The 21,304-nt window shown below is 32.9% G+C and overlaps 1 protein-coding gene across 5 annotated transcripts in view; it reads right to left on the bottom strand.

The window, feature by feature from the left end:
• LOC132697946 (collagen alpha-1(IX) chain-like) overlaps positions 1-20,870 on the bottom strand; it is a 296,717-nt gene extending 275,847 nt beyond the window's left edge. For 3 of the 5 annotated variants that reach the window (XM_060663727.1, XM_060663728.1, XM_060663731.1), the window contains exon 1: positions 20,725-20,868. In XM_060663727.1, coding sequence (XP_060519710.1) covers positions 20,725-20,735 — 11 coding nt within the window. In that variant the 5' untranslated portion in view covers positions 20,736-20,868. Of the gene's footprint in view, positions 1-20,724 lie in introns of all 5 variants that reach the window. The other 2 variants (XM_060663732.1, XM_060663729.1) reach the window with 2 other exon arrangements.
• Positions 20,871-21,304: the final 434 nt, after the last annotated feature.

Below are 21,304 nucleotides of genomic sequence, written 5' to 3'. Positions count from 1 at the left end.
TCCCGAAAGATTCGAGGCCAAGGAATTCGTGAAATCGAAGATAACCCAAAAACCTTCAGGTCCTTTATCTTTAAGCATTTTTTATCTCACGACTGTCGAAGTTAAAAATCTAATCCCTTTTTCCGATAAAAATGTAAACAACCTAAATAAATATTTGACATTTTTTAATTCAAAATGATTAATTTCATACGTAAGGTTTATTAGGTCATTAAAGTATTCTTGAATGCAAAATTTACAGTAAAAAGTGGGAATGATTAACTTTGATGATTTTTTCAACACACTAGTATTTCTCCTGTTTGTGATGCATTAAAACTGTCTAGTTTTTACAATAAGGTTTTACTGATGGCCTACACTTTTCATAATGTTTGTTAGTCTAGAATTTTATATTTGCAAAATTGTAATATATTATTTGATCTAATAAAAAATTATCAGTGCATGACCCGGCATCAATGAATGATTTAGAATGAACTCTTCATCATGTTTAAATAAAAATAACAAACAATCATAAATTAAAAGTCAGTTTAACGCTATTCTTATTTATCCTTGTGCGGAAGTCTAATATTATCAGTCTCTACTCCATATAAAATGAGTTTATTGTTGAGAGGTCTTCAAATAAATATAACAATTATTGCTTTTATTGTGAACTAGTATTACAAGGTTTGCCTATGATGAGTATCATAAAATGGCAGCAGTAAAACAATATGTCATGAAATCGTACATTCTACCAAAAATCCCCTCATTACGTTGGCAATATTCAGAATAAGGCGTGGCCAAAGAACTAAAAAAATTATGCCATTGTCAATTCAAAAAGCTCTTTATTCCTTATAGGAATTTGAATCATTTTAAAGAAATCAGCTAAAATTGTGCTAATCTCATGAATACTTTTTTCTTAAATGTTTATCAATTATAGTTTAATTTTTATAAAAATATAAAATTAATGTATTTCTATGTTTTGTGTTTGCTTGATCTTCGGATCTTCTTCGTTATAAAATTGATTCATTCAATATTTTTACAATATTCACCATACAAAGCAGGGTGAATCTTCATTTAGAAACGATATATTAAATAAGTAAAATATTAATTAATTAACCGTAAACATAGTAACATAGTTTTGTAGATGTAATAATATCGCACGCCACTGGCGCTAACTACTTTATCACAATAACTTGCAGCCCGCGCGTAATTTTTCAGATGCAAGAAGTTAAAACTCCCCGAGATTTACGACTCATGCGCCGATGCATTTTTAATGTTTGTTTAATCATACGAGGTGTCAAGGAAACGTGTTATCAACGAGCCGCACCTGTGAAAATGTTCTGAGATGGGTTCCGATCCGGATGAGAGATTTTTAATTTTAAGCAAATATTTTGTTTCAATAGATTAACCTAAATGAAAGTCTTCCGTTTAAAGGTACATGGTGTCAATTCCCGTTTTAATTTCGTAAAAATGGCGCTTTAACAATGAAAATATTAATGATCTCTGAGACTGTTGCGCCTGTAGTGTTCGTGGATCTTCGTTCTTTTTGACTGATTCGAGTAAGTGACATTTTACGGCATCTGCATCCACCAATTGCACGTATTTTAATAATGAGCTAATCGCAACCAAAAAGCTCTTTAGCTTGTTTGTTAATTGTGATTTGATGGCCAGCAACGTCTATTTGATATCTTCCTTTTGTTCGTCAATGGATTTATCAGATTTTATACTTTAACCTTTCGAGCAAACAAAGTTTTGTTGAAAGAGTTTCTGAAAATATTTTGCACATTCAAAACAGAAGATCGATTTCGAAAAATCGCGGTTGTGCGCAGCGTCTGCTTTGTATTTTAAGGGCTTTTTGTCCTAGAGGGACGCATTGTATTTCTATGGTGCTCCTGCGGACCACAATGAAACTTTCGCAAAATCGATGTAATTTTATTGTGCATACACCATATATAAAGCGTGTTTTTTTTACTGATCGCCAAATTTCCAAGTCACGACAAACTTTGATAAATATAAAAAATTGTACAAGTAATAACGATTTCCAATTATATTATTCTAAGTATCTGGCGCAGATAGATGAAATAGATAGGTAGACGAAACCTGAATCTCTCTCTCCCTCTCTCTCTTTTTGCTTTTTTTCTTCGACACAAACTGTACGTCATTGAAAAAATAGTTGTTATAGCCCTGGATCTCCCACGTTTCCTAGTCAAAGCATTTTTCTAATGGAGTAAATGGTTTTCGAGGAAATATGCGGCCTATAACACTATTTGAACCAATTAGCCATATTTTTTACGAATTTTGATTTACGCTTAATAACTTACTATGGAAAAAGACAATTGTCAGGATCTTTCAGATTTTTGTCCATAATTGGAAATCCCTGCATATAATCGAAAAAATGCTTCAAATAAAAGCTATAGTACCGGATCTTCCGCGACTCTTGGTTACATAATTTTTCCGATTGTGTGAGTAGTTTTCGAGAAAATAATTTTTGTCTGGAAGTCAAAACAACCCAAAATAAATTTTCAAAATAAAAAAATACTCGGTAGGATTTCACTGTGCTCAATTTCTTTGGTTTAAATATCGGTATGGACTTCTACGTCTCTGCTAAATTTAAAGTCGATAGCTGCAAATTTGACACACCCATTACATTTTTGAAAATAGCACCGAATATCTCGAACACCCTATACAATATGTAAAAGCCTTAAATGTAAAAGTCTTAGCTGTCTCTAGCTAGTTATCTTCTATTATTATTATAAGGGGAATCCAATTTCCAGTTTTTTGCGAATACCGGTTACATCCTGTATGTTTTTATTTCAATAGGTTTCGTCAGGGGACTAAAAGCTATTTGTTCGACAAATTTGAAGTCGATAACGATAACTTCAAATTTGGGACACTTATCATCTTTCATACCAATGTCCAAAAAACAACAGAAAATCGAAAAAAAGAAGATGGTCGCCGGGGTTCGACCGCGGCCATTTTTTACTGGCTTATGTGTCTCGTGGATTTCTTAAAAGGAGCCAAATTTGAAGCTCGTATGGCAAACCGTTTGAAAGTTACAACCAATTAATGCCCTGTCTACAGAGAAGCGGAGAACAGAGAAACGGACAAACAGACAACAGACGCTGATTCCATCCGTACCAAAGTACGACGCACCGTTTCCGAGATATGAGTTTCGCTGCCAAGCGCGTATACTTTCGAAAAATTCCGTTGTTGTTGTTGTGGGGTGGACGCCATTTTTAGTAGCGAGTTTATTTTTGCTAGATAGCGGTAGCGAAACTATCGGTATTGGCAGAATTTGGTCTTGAAAGAGGAATTTGGTTAGGGAGTATTGGACAGTGATGGTGAGTACAAAAATTCCAACATAATAAATTTATGTTATTTGTTAAATTTATGTTATTATTCGTATTTACAAAATTTACAAAAAAAAAAAATTCAGGGTCCCAACGGGGAAAGTTTTCTCGAAAACCCCAAGAATTTTCGAAGATCGTATGAAGGTATGTCTTTTTTTCAAACAAACGGTAATCTTTTTTAAACGCAAATTACACACATGAAATAGAGATGCAATTTTAAGTTAGTTATTTGCAGAATGTATTTTCACTAAACCGAAGAAATATTGGACAGGATATAGAAAAACCTGAAAAGAATCTACACAGGCATCAAAAACAAGATAGGGAAAACTGGAAGGGGTACAATTTACTACTAATATTATCACCAGATTGATGAAATACATAGTGAGGACAAAACAGTTAACCTTCCTAACCCAATACCCCTTGCCAAAAATAATAAAAAAAAATAAGACCCACCCGCTATCCCGGTGACTTCACAGATGGAAATCACTCCAATCAGACCAATATGTGTATCCCCCCGTAGGTTGTTTCAATAATTTTTTTATTGGTATAATTAAATTAATTAAAGGCTTATAACATGTTTTTATTTTAGAAGTACCAAGGCTAGGAAGTGAAAGAGTTTAATGTTTTATCTACAAAGAAGACTACAAGAAATTAACCTGTTACGAAATTCCATTGAAAGAAGTAAGAAAATCCAGGAGGAAAGAAATAAAATTTTGCACTTATTATGTGAATTACAAAGAGAAAAGTGAGCAATTACTCGAAAACATATTTTTATTTGTTATAAGAGCATATTTGCTATTTGATTCCTTACCTCATTTCCAACCTCATATGCAATATTGACTTTCATGTGTGGTGGATCCTCTTCTAAACATATCAAATGTCTCGCTGCTCTGAAACTTGTTGGATGTGATAAATTCTAAAATAGACCTCTTTCCTTCCATAATTCCTTACAGTCTTGCAATTCTTTGGTATTTTCACCTTCATTATCCTCAAATATTCGAATTGGTTCTGCTAATTCCAAAGCCATTACACTAAATTATCCTCCGTCATTTCGTTTTCAATTAACGTCATAATCCTTTCTAGTCCTTTCTAGTAATTTCTGATGTAGTAGGTCCTAGAGTACAAAGACGTTTCTACTTTATTAACACATGTTAAATCAGCAACACTACACACAAACACTGAAAAAGATATACTTTCGAAAAAATCTAGATCTCAAAATCAACAAAACCTAATCAAAAATAAGACACCATAACCTCCACATACATACACGTTGCTAGTCGCTACCGCTACGTATCGCGAGCGTTTTGCTACGTTCGCTGAATTCTACCGTTGTTCGAAAATAATCAAATCTCCGGTTCCAATGCATTGAAAACACATTAGCTACCATGTCATTAGACGCTATTTACGCATCCTAAAAAAATACCTCTCAATTGTTGCATCATATCTTCCATTTCTATTATCACCAAGTACTAATATCCACACAAAACAATTTTACAAAATTTCATGTCTCTTAGAGAAATGATTAAAATATAAACAAACCCAACCTCACTCGTTAATTAGCCCCGATTATCTAATTCGAGGCCATCAAGGAATTAGAGTCAACTGCTGATTAAGAGGAAAAAGGCTTGGTGAATGATAAATAAATTAGCAAACCGCAGCTAAAAGTCTTAATCAGAGAAAAATTACAATGGCGTATAAGGACATTACTGTTTTAGTTATATTTAGAAGCGACAAAATGTTATTGTTTCATCTTTTAATACTTGTTTTAAGCGCATTACAAATTGCTTTATAACTTAATTTTCCGACCTGAAAATTTTCTGAATACTTTACCAAGAAGTAATTTAAACTATGCAGGCCCCTATTCAGGCTAGTCCTTTTCGTACTTAAAAATTTTAGATTTTATTAAGAATTAATGTCTTACTTATTTCTTTATTTATAAATTTTTATTTAGAATTATTATTTTTTTAAAAACGTGCTATGCAGTTTGAAACTGCACGATCGGAATGTGAAATTCTTTACCGATGTCAAAAGTTCTATAAAATAGGATTCGTTCAGTTCTCACCTCATAATAAATCCTTAGGATATGTTTTACACAGATAATCTGCTTAGCGGTTATTTACATTCAGTATCCTATTTCATTTGGTGGATATACGCGCTTATACACATAAAGCACACGTTTTCAGGTGACAATATCGCAGGTAATATCTCACACAAAGTGGGCTTTTGAAAGTTGTATATTGCAAGGACGTGACGCTTTTTGGTAAAGACGAGACCCGAAACATGATTAAGAAAGAACACGACGTGTGGATATAGTGATTTGAGTACGTTTGATATTTGCCGACAGTCAGTTTTTTGAAAGGCTAAGTAATCTCTGCTCGTATTTATAGCTCCTTCCTGCCTACCTATTGTAAGAACGGACACCCATTTCTAGAGAAGCTAAAAAAATAAACAAAATTGTTTACGTTTTTCTTAAAAATGAGTTTAAGCAGTTTAAACTATTTAAAAATTACAATAAAAAGTTTGGCACGTTTTTCCGCAAACCCCGTAACTTTTTTATTAAGTATGTGAGATTCCGATTTCCTGAAAATTTGTAAGGGTTGCGAGATAAAGTACATTGTCTCACTTAAAAAAAAACGTGCATAAAATCATGCATAATAATATTTTAAATTATTTGGAGTGGTGTGGTGTAAAAGCGGCGCAATGAATAAATATCTTTTTAAAATTAAACGCCCTATATAATTGGGCATATTATGATTCGTTAAATATAGAAAATATTTCGATTCGTTTTTATTGGTCATTTACTAAAATACCATAACCTACCGCTATTTAACGAAATGTAAATATAAAATGAAAGTGTTACATTTATAATTTAAATTTAAATAATCGATTTAACTGGCTATTTGCTCAAAAATTTATATTAAATATGGATAAACCTACCCTGCACAACAAAGGAAGAACTAAGAATTATCATAAGAAACTTTTTTCAAAATTTGGTTGAGGCAAATAAAAGCAATAATAAATCAATTTATAAGTTTTAGTTTACCAAAACAATTTCAGAGTAACAGAATAGTATATTATGCAATAAGTGTGATAAAACCTAAAATCATCACGTCAAAATTGAAGTCTTGGGGTAAAATCTCCGAAAACATCCGATTGCTCCCAACTAACCAAACCCGTGCGGTAATATTGCGGAAATGTCCGAAGAGGTCGGATCCGTGGGACAAAAAACTCACGTGTTAAAGTGACGCTTCCCGCATGCAAGATCGGTGGATAATGAAGTGTTTTACACAAGGGAATGCAAAATAGTATATTATGGAACAAGTGGGGTAAACGGCATTGAGCGAATTTTTAATAAACGAATGAGTTAAAAAGTTTACCGAACGTGTTGCATACTATACTACGACCGTTAGTTTTTGGGTACATTTTCGTAAAACAACACGAATACATTGACATATATTTGAATGGACAAACGTCAAAATTCAAACCGTGGAAAATATCTCCGAAAACATCCGATTGCTCCAAATCCGTGCGGTAAAATCCCAGAAATGTCCGAATTGGCTCGGATTCATGGGAAACGGAACTGACGTGGTAAAGTGACGCTTCCCGCACGCTAGATCGGTGTGTAATTAGGTATTTTACAGACGGGAGTAGAAAAACCTATTTTTAAGTGAGCAGGGAATTAAATCTATTAAGTTTAAAAGTGCAATGTATAGCTTTATTTTACAATCAGGACTCACTAGATAGTGATAAATTAATGTATTATTGAAACTATAATTAATCGTTAAAATGAAATTATTAGCTCTGACTGAATTCTTGTTGTATGTGGTTATCTTAATGCGGATGGAGAGTTATAAAAGATAATAAGAAAACATGTATTTTATAATATGAAATATTTCCTATTTACATCTAATAAGTTGCCATCGTCGTATTGAAATGTAAAAGTAATTACAGTTAATAATCACACTTTTCGTTTGCTTTGAGAACCAAAATAACTAAGCAAAAGTAACTCGATTTTTCCTATTTCATTACCATAATTTGAGATAGGTTGAAAATTGATATTTTCGATCAGGGCAAAGTCATCAAAACAAGAACCTACCGGCTAGTAGTTATACGGTTTCTGAAAACCTCATTAAAGGTAATCTCCTCAGCAAAATTATATAGCAGATACTTCGAATTGATTATGCCTATTAAAGCCTTTTAAGCCAGAAGCATGTCCCGGACATTTTCTTTTTTAATTTGTGATTTAAATCCGAATTTATAGGATTTATTATGTTTTTACGACTATTTTTATTAGCTCACTAATATAAAATAAGAATAAACATTCAAGCAGTTTTTTTTTTACTAGAGAATGTTCACTTACTTCTCATTTATCTCAACTAACGTGGTGAGTGTTAATAGTTTTGGGCAGAAATCCCGTATTGTACTGGGTGTTTGAAGAAACTTGAATACTTGAATTTCTAGGATATTACGAACTAAAAAAACATTACCAACTAAAGTTAGTTTGATTATTTCTACAAAAATGACCTTCAGAAGTTCCCTATAAAAGGACCCCTAAAAATAGTCCTTATATTGTTAATGAAACGGTTTGTAACCTAAATAAAATTTGGACTACAAAGATCTTTCATCGAGATTTTTTTTCTGATACAATCATTATCCCCTGAGATAGTTTCTTCTCGCGAATGAAAATTACTTAAAATAATTTATTAATTCGTATTAGCATTATTAGCATTACAGTAATTTTAGCTACTTTAAACAATAGCGATGACAAATTGTTTAAAAAAATACTATTGTTATCCAAAAAACTATAAACATCCTTATAAAAATAAGTCTGTGGCAAAATCCGTAGCCCCCCCATCCCCTTTAGTAACGCTCCTGTACAAAATATATTAAAATTTGAACCAGGCATTTTCGGACACATTTTTAACCAAACTAAAATAAACTTTCCTTTTGTTTTATATACGGCTGAAATTAGGGGATAATTTTTAAAACACCCTGTATATGACTATAAGGAGGAGTAAATTGCCATACTAATATTAAACGAAGATATTTGCATTCACTTAATGATTTTTTATGATTCCCTTTATAAATAAATTTTCACTCTATTTTACCTTTGTCGTCGCTATTTTAGGTGTCAGAGTTATCTTTCCATACAAAAGAATATTCTATTCGTTCAAAAGTAAACTGGAAATTATCGAAATAACAACATTACCATTCTACTTTTTTTTCTGTTACCCGTCAATTTTCACAACCTCTCTTTCAGAAAAATATAAGCTTTATTGACCCTAACGGAAAGGTGCGATTATAAGTTTCCGGAGAACTGGGAAAAGGTTTTTTTTTTGTACCTATACTCTGAAACAACAATTTATACACCAATCAAGCGTGTCACTTAAAAACGTCCGTTAGCCATGGCCACGAGACGGTATATTTTAGCCACGGATGGTATTTTGACGATTGACAATTCCAAAAATCTAACCAGAAACAAATTGTCGTAGAAGAAGTAACTTCTTATCAACTCCTTGCATAATCACATACTATTCAACACAACTTCGAGCGTTATTATAATGGCGAAAACTCAAACAAATACACACAAACTGAACACCTTGATTCACCCAGTTATCGTGTGTGCAGTTCTTAGGCAAGCCTGTTGTTCCCCTTAAACTTTTGAAAATGGATCTCGAAGTCTTTACGGAATTTCCTTTGAAGAAAATACATCATTGCACACGGTTTCCGCTTCACAAAATTTTGAAGATCTAAGTGAGTCGCGAATAAAAGCCAACTCTATTAATAATCTCAAATCAAATATGTTCCGAGAATAATTTACGTAGATGTATCGGCGCATGTTTCGATGAATTCGAATGTAAAAATGTTTATGGACTGTACTATCCGTTGGAAAGAATCGTTAAAGAACTACTTAAGTTATAAATAAATATATACATTTGACCTCCCGACGCTTATAATACGCGCGAAGCCCTACTTGAAGTGGACGTGTGTAGTATCGTGTAATAAAATTGGATATCCTGTTTGTAATTCGATTATTGGAGTGCTGGCGAGTGTGAAAATTTCCGATTAATTCGTCGCTTGCGACAATTAATTTAATTATGTAGACATTGCAAGTAAACGTGGGGCTACGAAAAGAAATACAACCAGAGCACTCAATACTTCTATACAATAAAATTTTCATTCAATTCATTTACTTAACAGCATACTAATGACGCAAACTATCAAACAAACAAAAAATTATTGAAATCTGAAAATCAATCTCAATATTTATATGCACGGAAGAAGTAATGACACAGCATTGGGCAAAATTTAGAATCAGGTTGATATTTATTGAGAGAGTGAGCAGACAGACTCTCTCCATATCTTTATCTAGGTTCGTCTCTCTGATTAATAATAATAATAATAATTTCAAATTTGTTACATAATATAACAAAGTGAATCGACTTCAAATAGAAAACTTAACTCACCTATCGCATATTAAAATAGTCATTAAGACAACGAAGATCCAACTGAATTAATAGTTTTTTTAATTTCTACCTTGAACAAACGTTGAGTATTGTAAAATTTGATACACATATATTCTGGTCCTGTTTCAGTAATTTGAAGACGATGTGCAGAGTGGAGATTGTCAGCTCCTGTTGCTCTGGTAATTCCTTGATGCTACTAAACATTAAACATTCAAAGATGTTTAAAGCGTGCGTTGATTTTACATATTTATTATATTCATTATGTCTTTATTTTTGGTTTTTCCTGCAATTTCTTGTCAGATTTTATAATTTGGCCTTGATAAGTTTTTACTTTTTTTAACTTGTTTGTCGTGTTCTTTTTTTTTTGTATATATTTATTCGTCTTTATAGGTATCACTGTGTTCGAATCTTTGTTTAATTTTTTCAAGTTCAGAATTTGTTTTAGTCTTTTTTACCTTTTTTTTAATAATTTAAGAGGGAAGTTCTGACTAATTAAATGTATAATATATATATATATATATATATATATATATATATATATATATATATATATATATATATATATATATATATATATATATATATATATATATATATATATATATATATATATATATATATATATATATATATATATATATATTATATATATATATATATTATACATATATATATATATATATATATATATATATATATATATATATATATATATATATATATATATATATATATATATATATATATATATATATATATATATATATATATATATATATATATATATATATATACATATATATATATATATATATATATATATATATATATATATATATATATATATATATATATATATATATATATATATATATATATGATGACACTATATTCCGGGATATCATCCGTTCGCTCGTTGAACTCCGACTGGAATCCTGCATCCGACTGGAATCCTGCAAATCCTGCATCCGACTGGAATCCTGCAGACGTTTCGCCAAAATCTCACTTGGCATCTTCAATGCTCGCGCTCCGAAAACACTTCGAAACACTGGGAGGTTATCGGCGGTGCGTGCGGTATTTATACTCTGCGCCGGAGATGGTAACGGTGCTGCTTGTGCGTGGGGGGAGGTGGCTCCGCCCCCTGAATTGTCGCGTTGTTAATTTCGCCCGATCGTAGTTGCGATGTCCCCGTTGGCTGCTGCGCATCGCTCTGCTGTTTGATTATCGTTCTCCACGTGTTGGATAAATGCAGAGCGTCGTCTCTCGTATTGAGGTGTCCGGACTTTTCTATTTCGATGGCCTCTCGTATAATCCTAAAATCAGGAATATTAGCTATTTGTTTGCAAGTGCCGAAATCAATTTTATGGCCTGTCTGATGTTGGTGCTGAAACAAAGCAGATGTTGTTTGTTTGTTTCTTATGGCTAAACGATGTTCCTCGAGCTTGGCTGAAATCCTTCTGTTGGTCTGTCCCACATACGTCAGGCTGCACGATCCGCATGCTACACTGTATACTCCTTGGTTTTCCAGAGTAATTTTTTGTTTTGGGTTTCTTAGCATTGCTCCGATGGTATGGTCAGGTTTGTATGCCGTTGATATGTCGTGTTTCCGTAATATTCGGCCGATTTTGTCAGTAACCCCCTTGGTGTATGGCAGGACAGCGATCGATCTTCGTTGGGTCTCGTCCTGCACTCTCTGCTGCGGCTGTTGTTGTTTACTGATTGCCTTGCCGATGGTGCGCCTTTGGTATCCGTTTTGTCGAAGACAGGTACTAACGGATTAAACTGCCTTCTATTTGTTTATTAATATATTAAACACTAAAAATTGTTATTATTATAATCACTTCTTCGTAAACGGAAAGGGAAACATTTTGTCTTTCGCTAAAAAAATCTTTAAGAAGCGTGTTTTGATTTGGCTAGTTCTTAAAAATAACAAAGTTAGATAATTTTCGTTTAGGCCCATAAAACTCTAACCCCAGAATCGGCAGTCGAGAATTTTCTATTTTCAAATAAGATGTGTTCCCACAAGAGACACTGTTTAGCCCACTGTATACATATAAACAGAGAAAAATAATTTTGGAAATCTGTACGAACGTCAGTGAGGTTGTTTTTCCCAAGCTTGAATTACTTACGATTTACGATTACTTACGACAACAAATGACGACGTCACTAAATTGATATTATCCGTAGAGGTGGGTAGGTATACCGTCGCGGGTAACTTATTATAAAATCAAGTATCCACTAAATAAAGCGACAGGGATTTAATATCTTGCTACGATAAAATCTACTTGAGCGTTGATTCATTTGTACAGTCCACGGGGAATGACCACATTAAACACCCAGCAGCAATCGCAATCGAATTGATGAATAGGATCCTCTGTAAGATGCAATTTAACATTCTTTCATCGCGTTTACGAAAATATTCTAGCGTGATCCTTTCTCTTATTTTAAGGCTATCTATTAGATTTACACGGCATTGTTCGTCGTTTATCAAATAGGTACTATGGTAATTGGCTTATGGTTTCTTAGCACAATCTCCCTTTATGGAGATCTCTCTTCTAACCCCATGATTTTCAGTCAGTAGTTTATAATCTCAACATGTAGCTTTCTTACAGCAATCATCAGAGATTTTCGTATCACTTTGAACACTTTTGGCAGAACTGACTGAATATTTGGTCCTTGAAAACGAGTTTTAACTCGAGAACGGCTAGTGATACTTTCTAGATGAAACGTCGTGTTAAGAACTCTATTTTACTTCCTTCTGTGAAATGCCTAATTATGCACCGATCTAGCGTTCGGGAAGCGTCACGTGAGATCCTAGCCCATTCGGACATTTCCGGGATATTACCGCACGGGTTTGATAGCAATCGGATGTTTTCGGAGATTTGACCGCACAGCTTGAATTTTGACGTTTGTTTATTCTAACGGTCATGTCAGTGAATGTATTCGTGATGTGATAGTATGCAACACGTTTAGTAAACTCGTTTATAAAACACTCGCTCCGCTCGTGCCAAATAAACTCGTGACTCAAATGCCGTTTACCACACTTATTGCATAATATACTGTTTTAAACAATGAAGTTCGAAATGCCTGGTCTGACCAGAATCAATGCTTGTCTTAATTTAGAGAAACGACAGAAGAAAACCTTTCAATTGAAACTCTTCAAATTGTTCGCGATCCTGCTAATTCAATATACAAATCTATACAACGTAAATTGCTTCGCCTATAGATGCGACTGTATTTCGTTTTACTTTCAGCATATCCATCTCTGCAAATTAAAATTGCATGCTTCGAATTTAATAGCTCCTAGCGTTCCACAATTTAAATAACATTATACAAATTTCAATGCCACAATTGTTCATATGCCATTTTGCACAAACCATCAACACTAACCCTGAGTTTGTCAATATAGCAAGACAAAATTTCATTTTCAGGAAAAGCAATGTATATATATATATATATATATATATATATATATATATATATATATATATATATATATATATATATATATATATATATATATATATATATATATTTATTAATAATTGTCACAGTATTAATGTTCGCTCTCATTATATTTTTCAAAGACTCTTCTATCATATCATATTTAAATACATATATCGTATTTAAATTTTTAAAACATTTAAACAACAATGTTATTTTGTTTAGGACAACAGCAGGACTGGAATATTTTGAAATCGTCAAGGCCTTTAAAATGAGGTCTCACAAGCACCAGGAATTTCGAAATTATACGATATTTAAAAACGCCCATTTTGGTAAATTTAATTTTAATAGCAAATATGATCTTCCACTTATAACTTTCAAAATGACAAGAAGTTGCAAATGAAGTTGATTACTATACATAAGTTTCAAACAATACCAATGTTGACGAAAAAAGATGAACAAATTTCTGCAAATTTTCAAGCAGCCCCTTATCAAATATTTTGATTTAAATTGTCAACAATGCTAGGCTGCAATATCAAATGCGTTTTCAAATTTCCAAATAATATAAACGGTGCTTGATATCTAGTAATAATTAGTGTTTACCCGTGTTAGAACTATCTAGAACTACAAAAGATTTGAAAACCAAACAATTTCGAAAGAAATGTCACAAGTAAATTATCCGCTGCGTAACAGTTGAGGGCATGACGCTCGTGCTACCATGATTTTTAAAATTTTATATTTAAATGGCATGATATGTGCATGAATTTTATCCCGCTAGATTCCCCAAATCTGACAATGTGCGCCGTTTAAACGCATTATGCTACAATATGAAATACTCCGACTGTAGACATAATCCAAATAAGTCGACGTTTCCCTTTTGCACGGGCGGTCCGAATTAGTGAAAATGAAGTGCATTTAGTGATTATCGAGGTGACAACTTCTGTGGTGTAGATTCTTACGATTATTTTTAATCAGTTATCAACTTTTTGCGATTTTCTTGCGTTATGTTTTACTACCTGAGAAAAAACAGAAACCAAGACGTTAGCTTCTGTCAAAGTTGTTATCTTTTCAAAATAAATAAAAAACACATTATATTAGCTTTCTAATCATGTTTATTAATTTTATCAGTAAAACTTCCATCGAAAGGATATTCATGAATTTGTTTGAGAAGTCAACATCTTTCAGAAAACAGTCTCCCTTATGAAAAAACGTTATAGGTAAAATAATATTACCTAAAAATTTTTGATAAAGTACTTTCGACATTAAATTTAAGTTTTATCAACATGAACATTTAGGTCTAATTGTTGATCGTCATATACACTAATATAGTCGGATACCGACGTTCAGTCGTCTATATCAAAATGCTAGTTTTGTCATAAGTTCGACACTACGCTCACTCACGCACGAGCATCGCTTTGACCTACCGCAGCGCATTTTAATGCTTGGAAGACAAAATAACATACGTTGGGGGACACTAAAACCTTCATGGTTGCTAATCCCAACTATAAGCATTGATAGAGGAAAAAAATGCAATTGCAACACGGACGAAATAATTGCTATGAAGTGAAACTCAGCTACTTTTTTTGCAGTAGCGCCTTGTTGTGGTAATCTACCTACCGCTTCGTTAGGACTACTAAATTATGTACCATGAACGCATGCTATGATTTAACGAAGGCATCTTTCACCATCAAGCGGATATTTTTGCTCGTTAGTGGCTTATTATTGTAACGTTAATGTTTACTGTATTGAAAAGGAACGAAAAGGCCGTCCGTGTTGTCCATTTTACGGTTTACGCAATCTTATTGCAGGCCACGAATATACGTAATTCAGAAAAAGAATTTTCAATTTCAATAGTGGATGGAATCTTAAACTTTCCTAAACTACTACTTACCTATATCAAGCAACTCCAATAACAACAAAAACGCCTTGATGGATTCTGCCATTACGTTTTGCAAATACGATCAGTCTCTCTTGATATTATTAAGGGTGCACCTTTCGATTATCTTCCTCATCAAGGTCCCACATTTTTTCTTTTTCTCAGATCTCTAGGTTCTCTTCCATAATAGCTGACTCGAACAACATCTTTACATCTTTTATTTTAAATGCATTTCTTCTAGCTCAATCGTTTCACTTCAAATGTGTTTTATTGGATTTAATTCACATTGATGACATATTTATGCTGCAGGCAAGTTTGTTTCACTATTATTGACCACATCATAGTATATACCTGTTCCTTATTCATATCCATTTTTCTTTCTTATTCGTCCATCTCTTCTGCATATTTATATTTTTATCGTAGTAATTGTTGTTGAAATAGCATTTTCCTATTTTTTTTGAGGCTGTATCAAAGAGTTCTTGTAAAAAGCTGCAATTACGGTTATTTCATTAATCATATTCATTGCTTGATTTCATTTATTAACATTCGCTATACATCCATGACATATCCACATTCGCAATACGATGTTTGTGAAAATTCACTGTAGCTAATAGATCTTTCTTTATCACGTTCTCTTCAAATATAATATCTTTGCTCGTAAGCTAGTCGATAGTCTCTTGTTTCCTAATTCTGGAGTTGAAGTTTTTTCTATCCGTCTCATTAACATGAAAAAATATTCTTCTACTCCATGCGGTAGTGCTTTATATTTTTCAAGTATTGTTTTTGTCAACAAACAATTTCATGGGTCTCAAGTAAAGACATACTATCGTCTCCTCAAGATTCTGTCTAGAGTGGGTATTTTCAAAATAGAAAGAGTGAACTTTTCTTCGAATCGAACCTTTTGCATCTTTGCATACACCTATAAAGCTACTTCGTTCACTGATTTGGAAAATTATTACAGCTTCTATTTCTACTCAACTTCACGCTATTTTACTTTTATTGCTTACCAAGATAATTAAATAGTTTACTTAACCAGGCATCGTCAGACAATAATAATGAAACTAACTGAAACTATTGTCGTCTAACAGTAAATATTCTTACAGTCCTTGCTACTTAACGTACTAAATGGTGATCGGGAAAGGCGTTCGTTTCAGAAGTTGTTTGGGGATTTTACGATTATGAAATATTCGAATTCGGCGTCCCATTCCGCGGAACATCTGATGCATTATCGTAATTAATGGAGCCAGTTTTATCGTAAAATATTTTATGTTGTGGGCATAATAAAAATTTATAACTAGCGAGCTCAACACTTTAGAACTTGAATTGATTAGTTTATTTTCTAGAAATATTTTATTTATGTCCTCGTTTTGAAATGATGAAGTGAAATTAATATTCAATTCATGGGCTTCCTAAATTTGTTAAATATCAACTATCTCCGGTTTGTACACTCTCTTGATCAGATTAGCATCATGCGCATGGCTGGTATATTCCTATCCCATAAATGCAGCTAAGCTAAGCAGAACCCTATCAAACGCCACATTTAATATTTCTCTAACATTCTGTGGTATTAACCATATAAAAGGACTATAGTCCATTCCTTAACCATAACATTTTCACTCTCTTTTCGTGGTCTACACTGTCCACCATATAAGGAATTGCAAAGTTGTGCTGAAGCTGATCTATCATCTATTTTCATTACGCTTATAATTTTACCATTGGTATTACGTCAGTTTTGTAAAATATAACCTTCCTTGATGATAAAGCACGTTCTTGACTTATTGAATGATTGATTGATTCTTGCTGTTTGCCATGTTCGAGCCGCCCTGTAAGGTCGCAGCTAGTCTAGCAAAGTTTTTCATCCCATTCACATACTCATCTCATCTGCACTTGCTGAAACATAATGGACTCTTCGTTTTTAATATTCTCGACACAAGTATACTGCAACGCTGCCCTGCGGCGAGAATCAAGACTAGTTCTCAAATCTGCACTCCGTTTCATTTGCCGCGAAAGCCCGAAGGCATAAAACGGCGTAATAAACGCAATACTCGCCTTTGCACCTGATTTAAACTTGCGATGCTCATTTAAAACGTATTTTTTCCTTTATCGTAGCGCTTGCACTCATTATCCACACCCGAGACCGCCGGGTGGTCCGTTGAAAACTATTGCTCGCGGTTTCAATAAAAGCAACTATGAAATTTAAAAGAGAAATAGCTGAATAGAGACCACGTTCTTATTTATCTTGAATGAAATGTGATATGCCTTTAGTCAGTTCGATTGATAAGTAACATTGAATCTATACCATTGGACATTAAACGGAACGGACACGTTTCAATAATATTGAATATTCAAATTCACAAAATTGTGGGCGCTAGTTTTCGAATAATTTGTCAATTTTTAAACCTGTCCTCGCCGTCAACCACAGTTCAATTTAATTGAATGAATGAAGATTGAAACGAAAAATGATTGATCAATATCGTTGAATACACGTTCACAATAGACACTTTTTCATTTCAATGGCATAGATCCAATAACTTGATCAACAGAATGGACTACTAAAAACCATGCTTTATTTACAGTTTGTCCACGTAAACCATTCGTATGCAAACGAACGATATACAAAAAAGCATTGCTCATTTTAATTTAAAATCAAAGTGGTACTCTATATTCATTAACTTTACATTAAGATCCGCTAAAATCTAAAGAGAAAAAGTCGTTATGGAATTCCTCTGCTATATCGTTGAATTAGGCATACGAGAGGAAGTGAGAGATGGAAGATTCTAGTTCCCACAACACGAGTTTTTTCTATCAAATGAAAGCAATATCAGAAATCTTTTTGAGTTGCATGGATTGACTGCTTTTTCAAAAAAGTCAATAAGTACTGACATTTTTTATCAGGACTTTGAATGGGCCCTGGGATTACCTTTTGAACAAACTCTAGAATAAAAACTGAAATTATCATTTTATTATTTTTTTTATTCCTACATACTTTAACTACATTTTTGATTATCGACAAAATATTATATATTTAACTTAACTAACTAAGCAGTAAATTTAGAATAATAACGAAGAATATGGCCTTCCAATGGGGTCGAAAAATTAATTTTATGATATGAATGAATTGCAAATCCTTAATCAACAATGAAAATAAATAAATAAGAATTTTTATAAAAATTTTAGCAGTAAAGCATTAAAGAACTTACACCTAAAATAGAATGCTTACCAAAAGTTCCCCAACACTATAAATCTCCTGTCTACCTACTTAAAGACCAAAATGGTAAAATAGGTGGTTTATTTTTCGTACTACAATATTAATACAAGGACTTCAAAAAGTTTTATTTAAAAGGCACGTTGCTTGGCTTTTAAAATGTTAAAAGTATTACAGTTATTTTTCTAATGTGACCTCGTGCGTCCTTTAGTATTTTTGAATTTAAATTCTGTCAAACTGTATAAGTTCACTTAACACTTAGTTCCGAGGTGTTTTTAATATATGAGTAAATTTATCAAATCAGATGATGATCAGTAAAATATCAGATAATTTCCTTAGGCTCTCCGTTTTACCGTAGCACTATAATTTTATGTAATTGTTAAAGTTTTGATCGTTATTCTTCTGGTGTTGTTCGAGATCATTTTTATCATTGGAGAATTTCATCAAAATCCTTTCTCTTTCAATTTTATGTTCATAGGAAAACTTGAAAATAGTTACAATATTCAGTGGCGTGTGGCATAAATAATATTATTGCCAGATCTTATGCGTTTGCTGGTGATAGAGCTCTTGTTTCTAAGGGTAGGGATAAGGATGAAATTTATAGTAGGTACTAACTAATTAACCAAGTAAAAAAGTAAAAAAATACAAAAACATAAACAACCAGATAATATTGAAATATAAATTGATGATACAGAATAAAAAAAAGTTTTTAAAATATATTGGTCTTGTTATGGACAAATCACTAAGTAGAAAAAATGAGATAGATAAGTAACAGAAACAATATAATAATTCCAAATATTTATAAATATAAAACATATCTCATCAACAAAACTTTCTTTTTTCGATATTTAATACTTATATCTTATATCTAAAGAAAAATTATGTACAGTTCTTATTAGTTAGTTAAGCGTAATTTTAAGATATTTCCTTGATAAACTTCTTTAGTAAACTATTTAGCGATTTAGGTACTCATAAGAAGACAATATATGTTGAACGGCAAAAATAAGGAAGAAGTTTATTTTAAAATCAGTTATTGGATTTCAAGAAAAATGAAAAAAGAGAGTCCATCATTATTTTGCTTGAGCATTTTTAAAAATATAGAGGGCAGGTCAAAAATTAGATATATACCATTATTTTAAATCCATTTTCGAATTCTGCGTCAAATTTCTTTTACTTTAAATTTACTTTTTATGACGAAAAGAATACAAAGCAGAAATTTAATTTTGAAATGAACACGTAAGTAGCTAGTAACAGTAAAGTTCTTACATTATTATAATTACATTTTTGTCAGCAAAGAAAGTGAACATGGCGCTTCTAAATTAAACTCGGAGAGTTAAAATTTTTATTTTTTTTGAATGGAGATATAACTAAAAGTCAAGAAGAAGTTTGTAATTTGTTTCAGGCAAAATATTCAGAAAGACCCATTGCAAGATCCAAGTGATAGAAGTGAGTAAAATTGAGAGAAAACTTATAGAAACAGGGCATGTCAAAGAAATTGAGACAATACGCGAATCGCTTTAAAAACGTTTACAAAAACTTACTGAGGATATTCTTTTAATTTGTCTTGTTTCGCATCCAATTCCAAATTTTAAATAATATAACTGTTTTGTATTTCCTTATACATTTTTAATGTTAAATATCCCTCGAAAAATTCCAGTGGAGAATTATATATACCTTCTACCAATCCACTATCCGGAAAATACAGTATTTAAATATTCAGCTCATCTAGTAATGTAATTTTATACGGATGATACTTTTGTAACATCATTATTTGACGCTGCTTCAGAAGATACACGCTGGGTAGTATCCTCAACCTGCAATAAAATGTTTAACCTTGTGTCCTGGACGACCTGGAACTATATGATCTATTATATGCCCTGTTATAAATTTTCTCTCAATTTTACTCAGTGTGAAACTTCTTATGTGTCCTTCTGGATATTTTGCGTTAAACAAAATACAAACTTGAGTTCTCATTTTGTCTCCATACAAAACAGAAATTAAAATTTCAATTCTCTGTGTCCCGTATAGCTCCATATTCACTTTGTTTATAGACTGAAATGTAATTGTAACAATTTAAGAAACTTTACTGGTACTGCCTACTTACCAAATTAAATTTCGGTTCGTTATTCTTTTGCTCATAAAAATTAAGAGTATATTGTATATTGCAAATGAACAAAGGATGTAAAAAAAAATGCGCATTCGGATAAAATTTAAAAAAATTAACTCAAGCAGCGCCCACACAGAACAACCAACTCAAACTAATTCATTCCTCCCAGCACAATTTCTTTTTCCAATTGGCCAGTATAGAACTGCAGTAAAAACACTCCTGCTTGTTTTCCTGCGGGAACGCGAGGGTTATCGACCCTTCCAAAACCAGCCACGTGTGTCACTTTCGCCACCGTAACTCACCTGCAAATCATGTTGCCTCTGCCCTCGCTGCCCGGCTAGATCATCCCTATGCGCGTCACAGACACAACACAGCCACCATGCTCCCGCGATCGTCGTTTGTTTACGCCACGCACGTGCGACCGGCTTCCCGCGATAAACTTTTACAGAGAACTCCTCGACAGCGGACGAGACAGAACTGCCGGCGAGATTTCTAAATATCGCGTTCACAGACTGTAGTCGGACATCTTCGGTAACAAAAGACACCACCTCGGGAAACACGGATCCACTTTTGTTTACACAAATAATTGTTTTCCTTCCGTTCTTTTTTTTTTCAATTCCGCATTGCTGCCGATGAGTAATTCGATATGGGCGTTTAATGTGCGCGTAATCCTACGCCCCCTCCCGTGGGCCGCCTTTTAAGGGTTTCCACCAGAAGGGATTCGGTCGATGGGACGGCTGTTATAAAAATAATGCATTTTTACGTTTTTTTTTTTTTTTAAATGGGGCTATTCCGCTTCAGCAGGAAAATCGTTAAGCTAGGATTTTTTAAAGATAGTAGATAGTGGCCCCGGTTTCATGTTGCCCTTTAATCTAGTTTCGT

Source organism: Cylas formicarius, unplaced genomic scaffold (assembly GCF_029955315.1).
Source record: "Cylas formicarius isolate icCylForm1 unplaced genomic scaffold, icCylForm1.1 PGA_scaffold_2__14_contigs__length_35257938, whole genome shotgun sequence".
Lineage (NCBI taxonomy): Eukaryota > Metazoa > Arthropoda > Insecta > Coleoptera > Brentidae > Cylas > Cylas formicarius.
The sequence above is the reverse complement of the archived record's forward strand: the minus strand, read 5'-3'. Positions and strand labels throughout refer to the sequence as shown.